The sequence below is a fragment of the Perca fluviatilis genome, chromosome 17 (assembly GCF_010015445.1).
Source record: "Perca fluviatilis chromosome 17, GENO_Pfluv_1.0, whole genome shotgun sequence".
NCBI classification, from domain to species: Eukaryota; Metazoa; Chordata; class Actinopteri; order Perciformes; family Percidae; genus Perca; species Perca fluviatilis.
The window spans coordinates 28,588,225-28,608,472 of record NC_053128.1 but is presented as its reverse complement, the minus strand read 5'-3'; the positions used below and the strand labels follow the sequence as shown (position 1 = coordinate 28,608,472).

At 39.5% G+C, this 20,248-nt stretch overlaps 2 protein-coding genes across 3 annotated transcripts; one reads left to right on the top strand and one right to left on the bottom strand.

The window, feature by feature from the left end:
• Positions 1 to 590: 590 nt before the first annotated feature.
• mat2al (methionine adenosyltransferase II, alpha-like) lies at positions 591 to 13,073 on the bottom strand. Its single transcript, XM_039778780.1, has 9 exons — positions 12,515 to 13,073; positions 10,530 to 10,607; positions 9,328 to 9,450; positions 5,613 to 5,725; positions 4,543 to 4,686; positions 2,585 to 2,803; positions 2,308 to 2,490; positions 1,113 to 1,246; positions 591 to 1,025 (listed from the first exon to the last, which is right to left on the bottom strand). The coding sequence occupies exons 1-9, from the start codon at positions 12,588 to 12,590 to the stop codon at positions 923 to 925; spliced, it is 1,173 nt and encodes a 390-aa protein (XP_039634714.1). The 5' UTR covers positions 12,591 to 13,073; the 3' UTR covers positions 591 to 922.
• A 1,854-nt stretch (positions 13,074 to 14,927) lies between these two features.
• Positions 14,928 to 20,200, top strand: si:ch73-234b20.5 (uncharacterized protein LOC449923 homolog). 2 transcript variants are annotated; one of them, XM_039778779.1, is made up of 3 exons: positions 14,928 to 15,059; positions 17,077 to 17,247; positions 19,554 to 20,200. In XM_039778779.1, exons 1-3 carry the CDS (start codon positions 15,057 to 15,059, stop codon positions 19,689 to 19,691), a joined length of 312 nt encoding a protein of 103 aa, XP_039634713.1. In that variant the 5' UTR covers positions 14,928 to 15,056; the 3' UTR covers positions 19,692 to 20,200. The 2 variants fall into 2 exon arrangements, with proteins under 2 accessions (XP_039634713.1, XP_039634712.1); XM_039778778.1 differs by lacking the exon at positions 14,928 to 15,059 and adding an exon at positions 15,160 to 15,490.
• The last annotated feature ends 48 nt before the right edge of the window (positions 20,201 to 20,248 follow it).

Genomic DNA, 20,248 nt, shown 5'->3' with positions numbered 1-20,248 from the left:
CTTAACCTCCTGAAAAATGTTGTCTGACCACAGACTGTTTAAAACAGAGTAACCTGTAACTCCATCCAGTGGCAGTTCAAGTTAGCACAGGTTTCTTACAGAGACAATAAAAGAGTAATGACTACTATATAGTATAGTATACTTAAAGTACCAAAAGTAAAAGCACTAATTATGCAGAATGGCCCACTTCAGAATAAAATATATTATATTGTTATATAATTATTGATTGATTAATGTGTTCATCACTTGATAAAGGTGGAGCTCATTTTGATTACTTTACAGTATGTACTACTACCAGCTAGATTAACCTTTAATAATATATTATAAATGATTAGTTAATTTATATTTTGGATTAATAATCTGATTCTGCAAAGTAATTTAAGTGGAGTAAAAGTATAAAGTAGCATGAAATGGGCAGTACAAGTACCTCACAATTGTACTGAAGTACAGTACTTGGAGTAAATGTTTTTTTTAGCAGTGGTGGAAAGTAACTAAGTACATTAACTGAAGTTACCCTTTTCTTTTATTACTAATCAAGAAAAGTAAAAGTACCTCAGATTTTAAAATTGAGTCCTCGAGGAAGTCTTATGCAGCGTTTCAATCACCAAATATTATTTATTACAAGTTACCAAAATGCATGATTTTTATACATTTCACAGAATCTGACAATTCTTCCTTGATATTCAAAAATCACATTGATTGCATCATTTCTTTTTAACAATAAGTACAGTTTCTCATACAGGAAAGTAGCTCAATCATGATAAAAAAAAATCTAAATTCATTTCTCACAAAAGGCACTGACCACTGCCCTACAGTTTGAGGTCAGAGAAAAACATCTCTGTCGTATTTAGATATATGGATTCAGTGACTCTTGATTGTTTCACGACTGGTTGTTAGGACATGACTGGAATGGGATTGGAGCTCAAAACACCAGAGACTTTGGTTTTTCCCAGGGGAACTCCTCTCTGCCAAAGTGACCGTAGCAGGCAGTGGCCTGGTAGATTGGCCGCTTCAAACCCAGCTCTCTGTGAAACAAGTCAACATTACACGGTTATATTTTTACAGAATAACACTGGAACGATGAGGTTTCAGCTGTGAACAAGTACACTTACTTCACAATGACCCCGGGCCTCAGGTCAAAGTTCTTTTGTACTATTTGCAGCAGCTCGTCTTCGTCCCTGTTCGACGAGCCGTAGTGAAACACAGAGATGGAGAGTGGGTGGCTCACACCGATCGCATAGGAGATCTAAAAGGCAGAACAGACACCAACGCTTTCAGTCATCGGCTTTCAAATCTAACTTCATCATGCCATTATTTGCCTTTTAGCCTCTGATTCCTGTAGGTTTTGTGTCCGTTGTGGTGTGTTAAGCGTGATTTATGGTTCTGCGGAAGGCTCCACGCAGAGCTTTCACCGAAGCCTACGTAAGTGGCCTGAACTTGTGCGTTGGTGTGTGCGTTGATCTCTTTAAGAGAATAGCAGGGCCGGCATGTGTGTGTGGGGAGTGTGTGGTAGAGCGAGTGAGAGTGATGGTGAGTAGCTTCGGAGCGAGTAGCGCTTCTAGAGTCGTAGTGAGAGAAACAAAGGGCTAGATTTATCAAGCCGTTTGCGCCCGTTTCCAGGCGCTAATTGGTCGCAAAGACGGACGTTACCAATGCGGGCTATTTACAAACAGGGCGCGACGTGGTAAAAGCGCAGATTGTACCGACGTGACGTCGGCGAAGAGAGTTCGCTTTCAATGCTCGTTGGGTGGGTCGTGGGGGGGAAGGTGAGGAGTTCCACCCAAAAGGTGGGAGGATAAGCGCAAAGTGCACCTAATTATATATTCCGTGGTATTTACAAAGACTGCCAGTAAGGCGACCTCTATTCTGCGGGGGAAATTCTCCGCCTCTTAAAAGCAGGTCTAAACCAGCCGCAGTCGAGTTTCCTCGTAGACCTTTATATGCCGCTGGTGAAATGGCAACAGTAATTTGAGCAAGACGAAGACATAGGCGAGGCTGAAAATAGGTTTAACACAAGAATCACACTTTGTCAGTGAACACAACATCATTTAGCGTTACAGATCAAGCAGCCATGCAATATTAGAGTTACTGGAAGAAATCAAAGATGAAATTGAATCTCCCACTCAGCGTTCACATCCCATTCCACAACTCGGTTATTCAGTAAGTTTGTTTTGTAGCAGATTTAATCTTCTAAATCTAATTAGAAAAAAAAAGTTTTTACCTTCTTTTTTTTTTTATTATATTATTATTATGCACAATTATTACACAAAAAGTGATCAACAAGTGCAGCTTAATGAACATCTTCACCTGAACGAGGGCTCTCCTGCACAGTCCGGCTTTGACCAAAGACTTGGCGACCCAGCGTGCCGCATAAGCTCCGGACCGATCCACTTTGGAGTAGTCTTTTCCGGAGAAAGCCCCTCCTCCGTGACCACCCCATCCTCCGTATGTGTCCACTATGATTTTACGCCCTGTGAGTCCTGCATCGCTCTAATGACACAAAAACACAAACTTCGTCTTGCCCACACATTGATTTATCTTTTTTAAGATTGCATTTCCCGCTGTGGTTTTAGTCCTCACTCACCTGCGGGCCACCCGTAAGGAATTTCCCGCTTGGCAGCAGATGGTAGATGGTCTTGTCATCCAAGTACTTGGCGGGAATGACGAGCTTCACCACCTTCTCTATCAGATTGCGTCTGATCTCCTCCAGGGTGATGTCCGGGCTGTGTTGTACGGAGATGACCACAGTGTGAACGCGCATCGGCTCCATGGCTCCCATGTTGTCTCTATACTCCACTGTGACCTGCAGAAAAGAGGGCAAAAATACTTCTAGGCACCGACCAACTTCCATAGTAGCATCACGTACCTCCAAAGTATCGAAGAAATGCCTGGTCAGTCAACAGCAAATTTCAAAACACAACATGAGCACAGAGACGGGGCTTTGCGTGTGTGCTGTTGTGGTATTTCAAGAGGCTTGACAACAGTGTGCGTCACATAACGTAAACGTAAAGGAGCTGAAAAGGGTCAGCGACGTCAACCTTTTTCAAGAAGGGCGTTGAAGGAATGAAAGAGGAACGGCTGTAAGTCCTTTTTGCGTGGCTGCATGTAAACCAAAAAAAGTAGTGGAATATTAATTTTCATTAGCCATGTAAACAGCTTAGTCGGAATATCGTCTTTTTCGGAATAAGGGCAAAAACTGGAATATTATGTGCATGTAAACCTAGCCAATGTTGTTTCGTGTCTTGCTTTCCAGCCATCTGAACCTGTACCTGCCTGCCTGTAAGCTTCTGTATCCTCGCTTCTTCAATAAATAACTCAACTGTCTGCCTGGATTGTGTGCATTTCCCTGCTGCCTCGCACACACCTGCCTGACATTTTATGTCTTCAATAGACAGGAAAAGAGGGGAGAGAGATGGGGAATATCAAGAAACAAAAGGTCAGAGTTAAATCCAGGAAACGCTGCGGTTCACGGTCGGTGACTTTTAACTCTTAATTCAATTACATTTTATTTATAGTATCAAATCATAAAAAGAGTTATCTCAAGACACTTTACAGATAGAGTAGGTCTAGACCGCACTCTATAATTTACAAAGACCCAACAATTCCCTTCTTAGTCCACCAGTTGGCTAGCCTGACGTGGTCCTACTCAGATTCTAGTCAGAATGTGAGTCTGAAACCGCTCCATTGGGCTGTGATTATGGGGCGTGTTCCAACCGAACCAGGAAAAAAAAATGCCTCTGCATTCATTGGATAGACCTACATCCAATCAGAGAAACGGAACTCAACTCAGCTGTCAACAGAACTCAACACTGTGTATCGTCTCCATAGCAACCACTCTTTGCACAATGCATTCGTTCTAACTTCCGACTTTTAGACCTTTTTGAAGCTGGATATATCATTTGTTGCGTGTAAATATAAATGTGGATAACGTTAGTGATAGTGACATGCTTGCTACAGTCGCGTTTCTAGAGATGAATTGGCGAAAACACGTTTTATTTCTCTGATTCACGGCTTTGTTCTAGCGCCGCTGGGCGCTCCCTCTCTTCAATCTCTCTCTATCTCTCTCCACCATATAACGCTCTCTCTCTTCAGTCTCTCTCTATGTCTCTCCACCATATAACGCTCTCTCTCTTCAGTCTCTCTCTATGTCTCTCCACCATATAACGCTCTCTCTCTTCAGTCTCTCTCTATCTCGCTCCACCATAACGCTACCATGCTTTCAGGCAGTTGTTGAGGCTCCTCCGCTGAGGATTTTAAAATGAATGCGCTGTCGATATCTTCTGTAACTGACGCGATGGTGGAATCTACACATCTCAACAAATTCAACCCAAGCGTTCTTTGGTGACGTGGTTGATTCTGTTACTGTTGATCATCTGTCCGACAATGTGATTGTTCCGAACAGATCCTGTTCGGGCAATAATTGCTTCTCAACGGAGCGACTCCAGACCGAACTTCCCCACCTCGAATTTTGTGGGCGGGGCTAAGTTCGGCTGGCATCCAGGCTACCAGTTGGCCCTTCTGTGCGCTTTCGAGATGGCTCACTTGTGATTTGGAGTCCGGTCGTATCCAAGGACACTCTCCGTTCAGCGAGAGCTCCTTCATCCTGTAGTTCAGTTTGTGAGCCAGAATGATGGTTAAGGGCATGCACTCATCGGTCTCGTCCGTGGCGTAGCCGAACATCAAACCCTGCGGAGACAAGCAGCACGATAAATTGCAGAAATGTCAGAAACCCAGTCTGAGAAGTCATGCCAAAAGTTTCAAATTCAGATCCTCAAATTGAAGTAAATGCAATTAAATAAAAGAGCCTTCAGATGTTTTTTTATTAGCTACCCGAGCAGCGTGCCTCGAGGCGTGATAAAGTCTATCCGCTACTTTGGTCCAGACTGAAATATCGAAAACAACTACTGGATGGATTGGTACTCAACTTTATACAGACATTCAGGTTCCCCAGAGGATGAATCCTAATGACTTTGTTGATCCCCTGACTTTTCCTCTAGTGCCACCATGAGGTTGACATTTTTGGTTTTGAGTGAAAGGTCTACAACTATTGAATGGATCCTCAGGTTAAAAAGTTTGTTGTTTTTTTTAAAGTTAATTATTTTAAAAGCAGCATTCTATAGAGTCACAAATCATTGGGAAGCAGAAATGACCGTACAATTGTTGGACTCAGTCCACTCGGTAAAGATATGCATGTGGTTTGCACAATGATTGCTCTAAAAAAAATACAATTCCCATCAGCCTCAGCTCTGCTGTACCTTGTGTTTAGTGCTTATAAGCAAATGTTAGCATGCTAACTAAGAGGGTGAACAGCACAGTCACATAGAGCTGCTAGCATAGCTGCAGACTATTCTGATGTCTAGTCTATTAAACGAATTGTTGCATAAGGAAATGTTAAATTCAGCTTTTAAATTAAATAAAAATGAAGTAGCCAATAAAAATACACTACAATAAATGACAACAATCACATTGCAAATACTCTATAAGGGCTCCTTTACCAAAGTGACTTTTTACAACCTTTTTCATGTCATAAAAAAATTCTAACTTCCACGTGGTGAATCGTTATAGTAAGTCAGTAGTAGATAAAGCTGAGGTTTAAAGGTGAAATACTGAACCTGGTCCCCTGCACCGATGTCCTCCTGATCCCTGCCTTCAAACACACAGTCCGATATCTCCACAGCCTGCGGCTCCAGCGCCACCAGCACATTGCAGGTCTTATAGTCAAAACCTGCAGATCACAGTTGAGAATCAGAAGCTTAAATTCCCGGTAGGGATCGACAGATACTGTTTTTTCAAAGCCGATACCGATACCGATTATTAGTAGTCAATGAAACCGATAATCGATACTAGTTTACCAAAGTGGACAAGGGATTAAGAAAACATGATGGACTCTTCGTTATCTTCACTCGAGCTTCTGCGCGCGAAAGTTGCCGGACGCCACAATCTTCTGAACATAGTCACACTGAGAAATATAGAGAGAGTTGTGTGGAGCTTATAGTCTTAATTAGCTTTGTAGCAACTCATTTGGCAACGGCTTGAATGTAACGGATGTTTATTAATATCAAAAAGTTACGCACTAAAGCTTTAAGTCCAAATTAAGATTTTGGAACGTTACAAACAAAACTTTTTTTAAATGCTTTAAGCAATCATTTAATACATTGGAAACTTTCAACATAATCCCCAGTAAGAGATAGTCAGATAGTGTTGTGGGCGGGACATTAAGTCAGACTCAGTGGGGAGTGAAACAGAAGCAGAGGGACAGACACAGAGCTGTAGTAGCCGAGCCAAAGTACAACACTTTTTAATTCATTAACTTTATCGGTTATCAGGCAAATAAAACAGAGAATCTGCCAACTGCCAAAAAATGGCCCGATTATTGGTCTATCCCTAATTCCCGGGATAATGGTGCGTTCTTTTTGTCCACCGAAGTCGTTTTACGAGTCGTTTTCCGGAGTTACGACCCGGAAGTTGCAAAAAGAACGCCCCCGAGGTCGTATCTACGACTCGTCAAGTCGTCTGAACTCAGAGGACCCCGAGCTCACTTTCAAAAATGGCTACGTCGTGCATCACACGTAGTAAACATTGTGGTTATCTACAATTTTAAGCACTTTTGTCTTTGTTGTAACCAAATGAAGAAGTCGTACACATAGCGCTGTATACTGCTACCTATAGGCATGTCTCTACAGTCTTATTAGGAGTTAAACATAGCACTGTATACTGCTACCTATAGGCATGTCTCTACAGTCTTATTAGGAGTTAAACATAGCACTGTATACTGCTACCTATAGACATGTCTCTACAGTCTTATTAGGAGTTAAACATAGCGCTGTATACTGCTACCTATAGGCATGTCTCTACAGTCTTATTAGGAGTTAAACATAGCGCTGTATACTGCTACCTATAGGCATGTCTCTACAGTCTTATTAGGAGTTAAACATAGCGCTGTATACTGCTACCTATAGGCATGTCTCTACAGTCTTATTAGGAGTTAAACATAGCGCTGTATACTGCTACCTATAGACATGTCTCTACAGTCTTATTAGGAGTTAAACATAGCGCTGTATACTGCTACCTATAGGCATGTCTCTACAGTCTTATTAGGAGTTAAACATAGCCCTGTATACTGCTACCTATAGGCATGTCTCTACAGTCTTATTAGGAGTTAAACATAGCGCTGTATACTGCTACCTATAGGCATGTCTCTACAGTCTTATTAGGAGTTAAACATAGCTGTATACTGCTACCTATAGACATGTCTCTACAGTCTTATTAAGAGTTAAACATAGCGCTGTATACTGCTACCTATAGGCATGTCTCTACAGTCTTATTAGGAGTTAAACATAGCGCTGTATACTGCTACCTATAGGCATGTCTCTACAGTCTTATTAGGAGTTAAACATAGCGCTGTATACTGCTACCTATAGACATGTCTCTACAGTCTTATTAGGAGTTAAACATAGCGCTGTATACTGCTACCTATAGACATGTCTCTACAGTCTTATTAAGAGTTAAACATAGCTGTATACTGCTACCTATAGGCATGTCTCTACAGTCTTATTAGGAGTTAAACATAGCGCTGTATACTGCTACCTATAGGCATGTCTCTACAGTCTTATTAGGAGTTAAACATAGCGCTGTATACTGCTACCTATAGGCATGTCTCTACAGTCTTATTAGGAGTTAAACATAGCGCTGTATACTGCTACCTATAGACATGTCTCTACAGTCTTATTAGGAGTTAAACATAGCGCTGTATACTGCTACCTATAGACATGTCTCTACAGTCTTATTATGAGTTAAACATAGCGCTGTATACTGCTACCTATAGGCTATGTTCTCTACAGTCTTATTATGAGTTAAACATAGCTGTATACTGCTACCTATAGGCATGTCTCTAACAGTCTTATTATGAGTTAAACATAGCGCTGTATACTGCTACCTATAGGCATGTCTCTACAGTCTTATTATGAGTTAAACATAGCTGTATACTGCTACCTATAGACATGTCTCTACAGTCTTATTATGAGTTAAACATAGCTCGTATACTGCTACCTATAGGCATGTCTCTACAGTCTTATTAGGAGTTAAACATGGCGTGTATACTGCTACCTATAGGCATGTCTCTACAGTCTTATGAGTTAAACATAGCGCGTATACTGCTACCTATAGGCATGTCTCTACAGTCTTATTAGGAGTTAAACATAGCTGTATACTGCTACCTATAGGCATGTCTCTACAGTCTTATTAGGAGTTAAACATAGCGCTGTATACTGCTACCTATAGGCATGTCTCTACAGTCTTATTAGGAGTTAAACATAGCCCGTATACTGCTACCTATAGGCATGTCTCTACAGTCTTATTAGGAGTTAAATATAGCGCTGTATACTGCTACCTATAGGCATGTCTCTACAGTCTTATTAGGAGTTAAACATAGCGCTGTATACTGCTACCTATAGGCATGTCTCTACTGTCTTATTAGGAGTTAAACATAGCGCTGTATACTGCTACCTATAGGCATGTCTCTACAGTCTTATTAGGAGTTAAATACCGCCTGATTAGTTATTTTGTAGCTTGTGCAGCTGAAATTGGCTAGAGACGCTCGGTTGCTATATGACAACAATGGCTTTAAGCCGAGTCTTGAGCAGAAAGCAGAGCAGTAGCCTAACGTTAACGTTAATCAAAACGTAATTTTCATGTATCAAACTGTGAAATATATGTGTGTAATATGTCAATAACTGGGTGAATAGAATCCTAAATGTTACTAAAAATGTTACAAAAATCCATCTTTTCTCCGACTTGTAGTATTGTGTGACAAAAAGAACGCAACAACCCCGCTGGTTATTCGTTTTTCGACACAGATGTGACGTCACGCTCGAGCTACTAGTCGCGATTACAAGACAAAAAGAACGCACCATAATTCTGCACAAATTTAAAGGTGCTCTAAGCGACTTTTTTAGGCTACAAAATGTTTTGTCACATACAGCAAACATCTCCCCACTATCCGCGAGCTGCCTGTCCCCTGAACACACTGTAAAAAAACGCGGTCTCTGTAGACAGCCCAGGCTCCACAAACGGCAACTAAAACAAACTGGGCCAACCTGCACCACCAAACATAACAAACAGCGTTACAGACAATAACCCGACAAGAAGGATTTGGGGGTGGGGATTGGGGGGTTAGTGCGCGTGCACATGAAGGGGGGTGTGGGGAATGAAGAAGAGAGGGGCGAGCTAGCCTCCGTTTTGTTTGACAATACTTCGAACGTCAACAAGAAGTGACGTCACCCAACATCGCTTAGAGCGCCTTTAAAGTCAGTAAAATAAGAATCCCACCTTTTGACGAGTCATCATAGCCAATCTTCTTCACAGTATTTCGGACCACTGACTGGAGATCCACGATGGCTTTAGACGTCACTTCTCCGACCAGTAAAATCATGCCCGTCTTCGCCACACATTCTGCAACAAGATGTTTTTACTTGACAAGAATTTGACTCAGGCACTTTTTGTGTATCAAACAATTTTCTGAAAACAGTCAATTCTAGGGATCCTTTCTATAATGTAGTAAGACACTACAAAACGGCACTTGTAGTGGACGTAAATTAAAAGGTGCGCAATTGCCCATTGACGTTACATTGCAGCTTACGGTTTTGCCGGTGCAGCGGTTTTTCTTAATATTGGACCAATTTCAAAAAGTGTTATACACACAAAAATCGAAAAATAGGGTCCAGGTTGAAAAAAAATTAAGTTATGATGTTTCAGCGGGAGTTGAATGCATGTAATCAGCCACGAGATAACGCTGTACTGAACTTTGCTCGAAAGGGGAAACACTGATCCAGTCAAAGATAATTGGCTGTTCATTATTAGTTATCAAAACACCTTTGACATTAGACTCAAACAAGTATTAACGGCGATACTGTTTTCATGTTTGCTACCGTTTTAGTTTTGATTTGCGGTGGTCCTCACAGGGGTACATTTGGGATTTTAAAACCCTCTCACGTTGCTTTCCAGTTTAGCTCACAGCCAGATTATTGACTGAGAAGAGTTATGAGTAAACAAACCAAAGGAATTATTCTGCACACTTCTGTAAAGCTTCAAAACAAGCCATAGAATCAATTCGGCTTCATATTGAATTGTTCCAGTAGGCTTTTTGGCAGAAAGTATTCAAAACATGAGGTTTGTGTCAAGAAATACTATTGAATTACATCCGTTTCTTGTCTCTCATTAAAAAAACATCTATGATTATGAAAAGTTTAACTGCTGCACACAGATGTCCCCTACTTAACTGAAAAGTCTTTTGCATATTGAACCATAATTGGCTTCCAAACTAGAAATCATGTGTGTATGTGTAAGTTTATGACTGAGATTTAAGGTGAGCGCAGAGAAATGTTCCTCCTTTAGCCTTCTAGCGTCAAACTCTGCTCATTCATCACTCTGCACAGTGAAACATCCAAGTGAAGTCACAATATGCAAAAAATCTTTTTGACTGGAGGGGGGGGGGCTTAATAAAAACTTAAATATCCGGTTTTACAACTCACCACAAGCCACTTTAGAGTCGGGGTCTTGACTCAGGTACGCATCAAGCACAGCATCACTGATCTGGTCACACATTTTATCTGTGAACACAAAGTCAGAGATGTAAAAGGAAAGAACAGGGACAGACACCTCTATACATGTATTGTTTTTGGAAACTATCAATATTTAAATCTTTACTTAAGTAAAAGACTCAATACCACAGTGTATAAATACTCAGTTATAAGTAAAATTCTTGTATTAAAAATGTAAGTAAAAGTACATAGGAATTAGCATCAATATTTACTGTAAGTACCAAAAGTAAAGATGTAAGCAGAATTGCCCAATTCAGAATAATATACATTATAGGATTACAATTATTGATGCAATAATGTGTTCATTTCTTTGACTGTTGCAGCTATATATATATATATATATATATATATATATATATATATATATATATATATATATGTATATATATGTATATATATATGTATATATATATATATATATATGTATATATATATATATATATATATATATATATATGTATATATATATATAGTATTATTCTGATTCTGCAAATAAACAATTTTTGATTTCGCTCCCATTTTTCAGGAATTGAAATAAAAAAGCTGAAAGACTTTTTCTATGCAGATAAAGGGCTAATTTAGCTCAAAATTTGATTACAATTTTTTTTTATTTCAGTTGGTGAGCACTTTAGCTGTAGACTGGGTAAACCCAGTCCGATCTGCTGGCGATTTGATTTCACCCTGCAGCTCAGTCTTAAAAGATTGAGCTTGGTCTTGTGATAGCCAGACTACTTTAGATGTGCTTTCCTGATGAATAGGATCCGGCCAGGAGTCACACAAACTAAACATTGTGGGGTGTGCTGCACTTTGGTGAATACTAAAGAAACATGTCCTGGCATGATTTTTTGAAGTCAAATAAAAATATAGACATTAGTCTGAAATGTACTTTAAATAATCTAGAGTCTAGACCAATTGTTTAAGATTTTGCCTTAAACAATTGGTACTTTTACTTACATTTTTAATACAAGAATTTTACTTATAACTGAGTATTTATATGCAGTATGAAAGTGCAATATCCAACCTTGCCATGCATTATAATTTAGCATATTAACTGATTATTAAAAGCCCTGAACAAAGTACCCACAAAGGTCTTTTCATTAGAACTCTTTACAGGACTGTGTGAATGTGTTTAGACTAATTGATCGACAACTTGGGTGGTGATGGCGCAGTGGATATGACACATACCTTTGGCGTGGGAGATGCGGGTTCAATTCCCACTGTGATACATCAACCAACGTGTCCCTGAGCAAGACACTTAACCCCTAGTTGCTCCAGAGGCGTCTGCCTGACATATATAGCAATTGTGCGACTCTGGATAAAAGTGTCAGCTAAATGACATGTAATCTTATTGAGTCTCCTGTTAGCTTTATTGCACCAATTAGGGCAGTTTTTACTCCATTCTTATTTCGAAATGAAGATTTGTGACCTAATAACATTTATGACCTAATAAATCCCCATCAAAGCTCCGGCCTACCTTCAACCTGAACAGTGATCTAATATAATAACTGAAAACTCGTGTGTGTTCAGAGGATTTAAAGTAACCAAAGCTGTTAAATAAATGCAGTTAAGTAAAACGTACAACATTTCCTTCTAAAATGCAGTGGAGTAGAAGATTAAACTAGCAAAAACTGGACTTAAACTTAAGTAAAGCAGCCTACTCAAGTAAAGTACTTGACCACCACTGAATGTACTCGGTTACTTCCACCCATCGCTGCCATGTAGCTGAATGTACTTAGTTACTTTCCATCACTGCTTTAACTTAACTACAGAATGTGAGTAACGCGTTACTTTTTTCACCACTGACTTTAACAGACAGACAGTGAACATGCCCATGCAGGTATATACACACACACACACACACACACACACACACACACACACACACACACACACACAGTTAAACATGAATACAGTACCGGAGTGTCCCTCTCCAACAGACTCGGATGTGAACAGGAAAGTCTTCCCGCTGCGGGCTGCTCCGCTCGGATTCATCTTCAGCTCGTTGGTCGGTGCAGGGAAGTTGAATTTAACCGAATAAACGGCACCGTTGCACTTTAAGTGAAAGTACCTTCTGACGTCCGCCGACACCGATTATAATAAGCAATAATTAACTATGACGGCTGAGCTAAGAAGCATGTGAAGCGTAGACTGCTCGGTTGGATGTTTGCCTGATTTTAACTGTTAGTAAAGTCGATTTAAGACAGGCGGGTTTAACGGAAAACAACCGATGCAACGTCTCGCTGGTAGTCGTATGAGGTTGTTTGAAATAATTATTAAAATAAATAGTCTTATGAATACACACATTTAAGTACTCATCTTTTCGGTGGGTTTTCTGTAAACGGCTGTGAGCTGCTGAACGAGGATGTTTACAAGTGGAAGTCTTTCAGGCAGCAGCACGGACAGCCTCAAGATGGCGCTGAAAGCTTAATCTCTTAATACCCTTCATACATCCATGAGCTTAATTAAATTAAATAAGAGATCGACGGTTTAGCTATAGAAAGTCTTTGATTAAATTAAAAAACAAACAAGTAAATAAATACATAAAATAATAATATAAAATAAAAACTAATAAAATAATATAACTATGATAATAACTCACCTTGAATTTGGCAATTTATTTAGTGGTGGAATAACTACTTAGACCTTTTATGTATTAAAAAGAGTAATACCACAGTGTAAACATTTTTTATTCCATAGATAGCCTAGATAGATAGATGGAAATATAGGCAGATAGATAGATAGATAGATAGATAGATGGAAAGATAGATAGAAAGATAGATAGATGTTCAGACAGATAGATAGATATGATATATAAACAGACAGATAGCTAGATATACAGATAGACAGATAGATAGATATATAGATAGATAGATATACAGATAGATAGATGGAAAGATAGATAGATGTTCAGACAAACAGATAGATAGATATATAGATAGATAGATAGATAGATCCCAAACTGCTGTGCTGTGTTACAGCAGCAGGTATAATAGGTAGGTAATAGATAGGTACTGTAGGGTAGGAATTAGAGTTCACAGAATGAACGGCAATATTTCCCCAGTAATAGAACTTTTTCTGCATTGTTTTGTCTTTCGGGGAAATGACACGAAGTTGAAGGTATTTTAAAAACCTAAAATATTCTGGGGTTTTGATCAAACATTTAGGGCTGAAGCCCCAGAAGCGATGCGCTCCCTCTGCCCCTGCAAAGTCCATGATTACAAGGTTGAATATTGCACTGTCACACTCACATTTTGTCTTTATGGTCTTGATTATTTAGGGTAATAGTACATTTCAGACTAATGTATATATTTATATTTGAATTTAAGCAATCATATGCCTAGACACGTTTCTTGAATATTTGGCAATCATTCACCACTTAGTGCAGCACACTCCCAATGTTTAGTTTGTGTGACTCATGGCCAGATCCTCTTTATCAGGAAAGTGTCCTCTACAGTACCAATGCCTTGAGAGTACTTAGTTGGTTCTACCAACTAATTACTATCAAGGCATTTTTGACCTGTTTATATACAAACACATTTTTATACATATATATATATATATATATATATATATATATAAATGTATATATATGTATATATTTAGGATTATATGAACAAGATGATGTCTTGACTTCTAAGTACATTTACCCAATAATATATTATCAATAATTCTAATCAGTAATACAATATATATTATTCTGAAATGGGCCATTTTGCATAATGAGAACATTTATACGTTTACTTAAGTTACATTTTGATTTTGATCCGATATCAATTCATAAAATCCTGAGATCGATCCAGAGGCTCTGTGAAGATATTGGTATCATATGAAACGAGACGATCTAAGAATCCATATCATGCTAAATAATGCTCCAAAGTGAGGCAAAAGTTTGGCAGGGAAAAGGGAAAAACTGGCATTTTCACAGATGTATGGCTTTAAGTATATTGTCGATGCATCACACCCTCAGCACTAAAGAAAGCTTATGTACAATTATTTTCTTTCTCTATGTAACTACATTGGGGTCAATTCTCTTACATTTACTTGAGTATCACTTTAAATCCAGGAGTTTTACTTGTGTTAGTCAGTGTCAGTATCAGTCAGTTGTATTTACACAGAATTAATTATGTATACAGACTGCTGGTAGGTGGTGTGCCATATCTATTTCCATACTTATGAGTTATTGTTCTTGAATATATCTGGCAAAATGTTTACAAAGTGGAGCTGCTGTTGCAGAATTCATTCTGGGTGCTAAACTGAGGTAAACTCATGCTTCAAAACAGCATGGAATCGCATATTTGCATAGATAAACGGTCACTGGCTGCTGAAATAACAATCTGCACAACACAGGATGAGGAAATGAAGCAACCGTGTGACTTCACCCCTTTATTGCCTTGCAAATATCTCTCTGCTGAAAACCGAGCCCTTTGCCTGGACGCATCTGCTCAACACTGACAGCTGATGGTATGTGAACGCGTAGAACTGGGACAAAACTATACGTTTTAAACTAGAATGTGTTCTTTTATTGTCTTAACTATCCCACTACTCTTGAATCATTGATAAATGTGTGGTAGGAGAGTCCATGAAAAGCAGGAAATGAAAGTACTGCGTGTTCATTATCGGACTTCAGTTCTTCGTGGCGATGATGACTGGTTCCTGTTAAGCCAATGAGACTCTGATTGAGGCAACCGGGAGTTAATGAGTAACAGGAGAGTTGCAACCTTCAGCAGACATTTGTTCAGCTCTTACCGTGTGACTCATACAGTCACAAGAAGCACAGATCTCTGCGTATGTTTACTATACTGGCAGGACTGGATCACAGGACTTTGTGGAGGCTTTTATTTTTTTTGTAGGAGTTGTTTTGTTGGTTGTGTCTGAGAAACTGAGCTTCCATGGTGAGTGGTGTACTTTTTTTATACAAATGAAGTTTAGTTTTAATCTCAAATATTGTTTATGTTTTAAGATATCGATTGTTCTTCATGCTAATATCGTTTAAAATCATTCCCTTCTTATTCTCGTGTAAGAACACCGTGCTATCCAGGTTGACTTTATGCTCGAGATTTTCATGTGACAATCACACAGGCCTCAATAAACTGAGACACACCTGATAGCGCTCGCTCTCCTCTTAACAGGAAGTGAGGTTTGGTCATTTAAATGTCATTACAGAGGCTTCTGCTGCGACAGTATGTCTGACTTTAAGCAGGCCCGTAGCCAGCCCAGTGGAAATCGGGGCTCTTTTTTTCTGAAAGTGGACCTTTTGCAGTTTTCCTCCTCATTTTGGATTTAATTATGAGGTTCAAATACTTAATTTGGGTAATATTTTATGCACTAATTTGAGCTGGATTAGCTCGTCTGCTGGTATCTTAACCACACCTGCCAGCATTTGGTTTTCAAAATCCGGGAGATTTGTGTGGGGGCATGGCAGCACAACCAGGGGGGGGGTTACTGTTAAGTGTACTGTAAGTCTGTGCGACCAACATTGCCATCTTGAGTTCAGCTTGCTTCACGTTTTCTGCCTCTGTCTGTTCTTTCGTGATGAAGGATGAAATCGCCCGTGTGCCCTTATGTGCTTCTTCTGCGCGATGGTGCCGCTGTGTTTTAACGTGCTGGGTGATGTCATTTTCCCCGCCGTGCGCTACATTAAAATCAATGTGACACACCTTACAAAAAGCGTGGAGGTTGTCGATATGACTAGGGTTAAGATGCATGTCAATTTTTGTGCCAAACATGTTGAAATTTACAGCTATATTTCGATTTCTTTGCGGGAACACCACCTTCACCTGCCATTTTTATCTGCTCGCTTTCGGGTCTGAACTTTCCGCCACTAATTTGATCACAGTATAATTAGGAAAATTAATTGTATTTTACTCAATGGTGGATTTCTGTGAAGAGTCGTAAGTTGGGATGAAGAAGAACATGGGTGTTGTTTTGTTCTCCTAGCCATCCTCCTAGATTGGTCTCTCTCTAGTGAGTCATATTTTTTAAGATCATTCACATTTTTAAAGAACAATTACTACTCTGACTTTCAAATAATTGTTCCATATGTTCCATAAAACTGCACAACTGGGTTATGGGTTGCCAGGTTGAGGTGACAAACCAGTTAAAAATTGTATATGGTGTGTGGATTGTGGGAATAGGTTGCGTTTCATACAAGATCTGGACACTGGTCAACATTAAACAAACATATTGGTCTGATTATTTATAAAGGAGTTTGGGCCGTGCTGCAAATTACGGGAGTTTCCCGGGAGAAATAACAAACCGGGAGGGGCCCGGTGGATAGGGCTAAAAAAAACGGGAGAAACCAGGAAAAACGGAGCGTTGGCGGCTATGATCTTAACGAGCAAGCAGCATACTATTTACTACATTGTTGTCAGATTGCTTAAAGGGGCACTGTGTAGTGCTTTAAGTGTGCATTTTGTGCTGGTGAATTTGTAGAGATTGTGACTAAAAATAAAACAATTTGTCCTCATTTTTCTCGCAGGCTGACACAAGGTCTCAGTCCCCGGCCGTTGGCTCGGCGGCTAAACTCGACGAGGTGCAAGGCCAGGTCAACGAGGTTAAAGTTATTCTGAAAGACAACATCAGCAAAGTGCTGGAGAGAGGGGACAGATTAGATGATCTGATCGGCAAGACTGATGACCTGCAGGCGTCTGTAAGTATCTCCCGGTACAGTGTGTTTAGAGATTAGGCTTTCATTAAAAAAAAAAGTACATTTACTCAAGTACTGTACTTAAGTACAATTTTGAGACACTTGTACTATAATTTTCTGTTCCTTTACAAGATTTCAGAGGAAAATATTGTACTTTTTTACTTGCTATATCAGGGAACTATAGTGAGTTACTTTACATATAGTCTCGCTTTGCCGGACCCTCCTCCAAAGCACGCTGAAGGAGGGTCTGGCTAGCTGTCTGGATTTACCCTGCAGAGATCTGAGGAGCAGTTAACCATAGTCCTCAGAAATCCATCGGATTTAAAATTCCAACACAAAGAAAGAACAAGGAAACGGAAAAAACAAGCCTGGGAAAACCCTGAAGAACTTCCGGCAGGTCGGTTTCTGTAGAAGTCTATGAGAAAGTGACCCACTTCTCACTTGATTTATTACCTCAGTAAACATCTTCATAATGACTTTATGGTCTCAATCGCTAGCTTTAAGTCTTCTGCAACACAGAATGATGTTAATTTTTTTTAATTATGGTCTCGTTGATTTTAAAATCAACGATAAAGCAGGGGGTGTTTTAGGGCGTGGCTATGATGTGATTGCCAGTGAAAGTGTGGTGTAACGTAGAGTGTAAGCAGCTCCTCCCTCACTCCTCCCTCTCGTCTAAAATCGTCACATCCGCAACCAGGATGGCCGCGCCCGTAATGGCAAACTAGATCTCCACAAACCAATGGGTGACGTCACACATGCTCTGTCCATTAATATAAAGTCTATGGTAGAAGGACTATCCAATTGCACACAGAGGCATTTGAGTGGCGTCTGTTGGTGACGCCCCTTTGGAAATGGGCTGTGAATGAACCTTCCCCAGCCCGACTCTCAGTTACAACTGAGAAGGATCTGGTGCCAACCAGGCTAGGAAAATACATGCACCCGGTGGAATTTCCTGCGGCAATCCCGGAAGTGGAACGCAAAGGATATAGACTACTTTACATATTAAGATTTAACATTAAAAAAAACAAAAAAAAAAAAAACGTTTTAAGCTTACAAAATAGTGTTTCAAACCTTTTTTTCATGCGTTTAGTTGGGGCACTCATGTTATGAGGTACTTTAATCAGAGACATTTCCCGTCTAAACTTTCCAAATGGTTTCATTTAAATAACTGCTTTGAGTTCAAAGAGGTAAAATTATCCAGTATTTAACAAAATGGTAAACATTAGAGAAACATCCAATAAATAAGAAACATCCAATAAATGAAAACCTATGTTTCAGAACTGTTTTTCTTCTTCTTCTCTCCCATTAATCATCTCCCGACCCCTCGCATTTATCTGGTGACCCTTTGGAGGGGCCTAACCCCTAGGTTGGGAACCTCTGGACTAAACTATCTAACTGTATATAAAGTAGTTAAAGCAGCAGAACCACAATTGGTCTTTTTTTTTTATTCCACTCACTTTTTCCTGGTCAAACTCTGGTGCCTACATTACCCACAATGCAACTCGATTGTCAACAGTTTAGGTTGGAGATTCAGCTGTGCTGTGCTAGAGGTCAGTAGCCTAGTAGAGAGGAGCGGGCTACAGCGGTCTAGTTAACTCCCGTCTTTCTAACTCCACACCTCCAGATTTGTTTTTAACCCTTGTGTGGTCCTTCGGGTCCCAGTGACCCGAAGGACCACACAAGGATTATGTACTTCCCTTTACTTTGTTGAGAATTGCTCTCTAAACCCTGTTTGTGTAAAGTAAGTAAGTAAAGTTTATTTCTAGAACACATTTAAACACAGTTTAAGCTGACCAAAATGCTGTACAAACAAAGACTAAGGTGCTGTATTAACCCTTGTTTAGAGAGCAATTCTCAACAAAGTAAACGGAAGTACATAATCCTTGTGTTGTCCTTCGGGTCACTGGGACCCGAAGGACAACACAAGGGTTAATTTTCAAACTTGTAGTCCTTAGCCCTACTGAAATTCATCAAACTTCACACACACACAAAAGGCTTTATGCAACTTTTTTTTTACATAATGCATTGGTACTCTCCAGGGTTCTGGTTTAATGCCAACTTCACGGCCATATAATGGAAAATCAGTTTGGATTTCAAGCCCGAGAAAATAAGTATTTACCAAGTAACGATACCTAAATTTGAATAAAACATTTTGTTTTTACTCAAACAACGAATAAAATATTTGTCGCATTTAGGAAACTCTGTTAAACGTTATATGTTAAACTAGAGGTGTTCCCCTTTAAGTCAAAGATCTGGGTGCTTCATCCATCACTTGTGTTTAATTAGGTTTCCTTTATGTTTCTTTTCAGGCTGACTCTTTCCAAAGAACATCCACACGGGTTGCCAGGAAATACTGGTGGAAAAACATTAAAATGATGATCATAATTGGTGTGATTGTGCTGATCATCGTTATCCTCATCATCCTCTTTGCCACAAAAGTTATATAACACCCGATCTGAACCCCTTCAGCAGCTCAGGACTGAAAGCGATGAAGACGGTGGATGAAGCTCACCTCTTTTATTTAGCGTGTAATTGCTCTCGTGAAGAGAGTCTCAGATCATTTCAGCTCAAACAAACGGACATTTCAAGAAATATTTATGTAAATTCAAAAAGGGTAGATGATTTTGTAACACCTGCAAGCTTATTGGTCAGGCTGCTCTGCGATAAAGCTTATGATGACAGGATACAAATTAGAGCTTAAATTGTTAGAAACTTGGCTGAAATACTTCTTGCACACTCCAACAGTCAATGTGACGTAATATTACTATTTCACAACGGATCACATATCCAAATGAGTCTTTATTTTTATTGTACTTCTTTATGTCCAATTACCTGTATATATATATATATATATTCTGTTTATGACTGTCAGACTCTGTAATAACATTATATGACTGATGACTACGATAAAAAGGAAATTTTAACAATGCATTTTATGCATTCTTTGCTACTACAATACTGTATATATATGTGTGTGTGTGTGTGTAAAAAATAAAAAAAAAAT

Bases quoted from the DNA above. Each gene is read 5' to 3' on its own strand.
- si:ch73-234b20.5 (XM_039778779.1), top strand. The intron at 17,248-19,553 runs GTAAGTATCTCC...GTTTCTTTTCAG, and splicing joins CTGATGACCTGCAGGCGTCT to GCTGACTCTTTCCAAAGAAC.
- mat2al (XM_039778780.1), bottom strand. From the start codon at position 12,590: ATGAATCCGAGCGGAGCAGCCCGCAGCGGGAAGACTTTCCTGTTCACA. The intron at 10,608-12,514 runs GTACTGTATTCA...TTGTGTTCACAG, and splicing joins TGTTGGAGAGGGACACTCCG to ATAAAATGTGTGACCAGATC. The intron at 2,804-4,542 runs GTGAGCCATCTC...TCTTTTCTGCAG, and splicing joins GACCGGACTCCAAATCACAA to GTCACAGTGGAGTATAGAGA.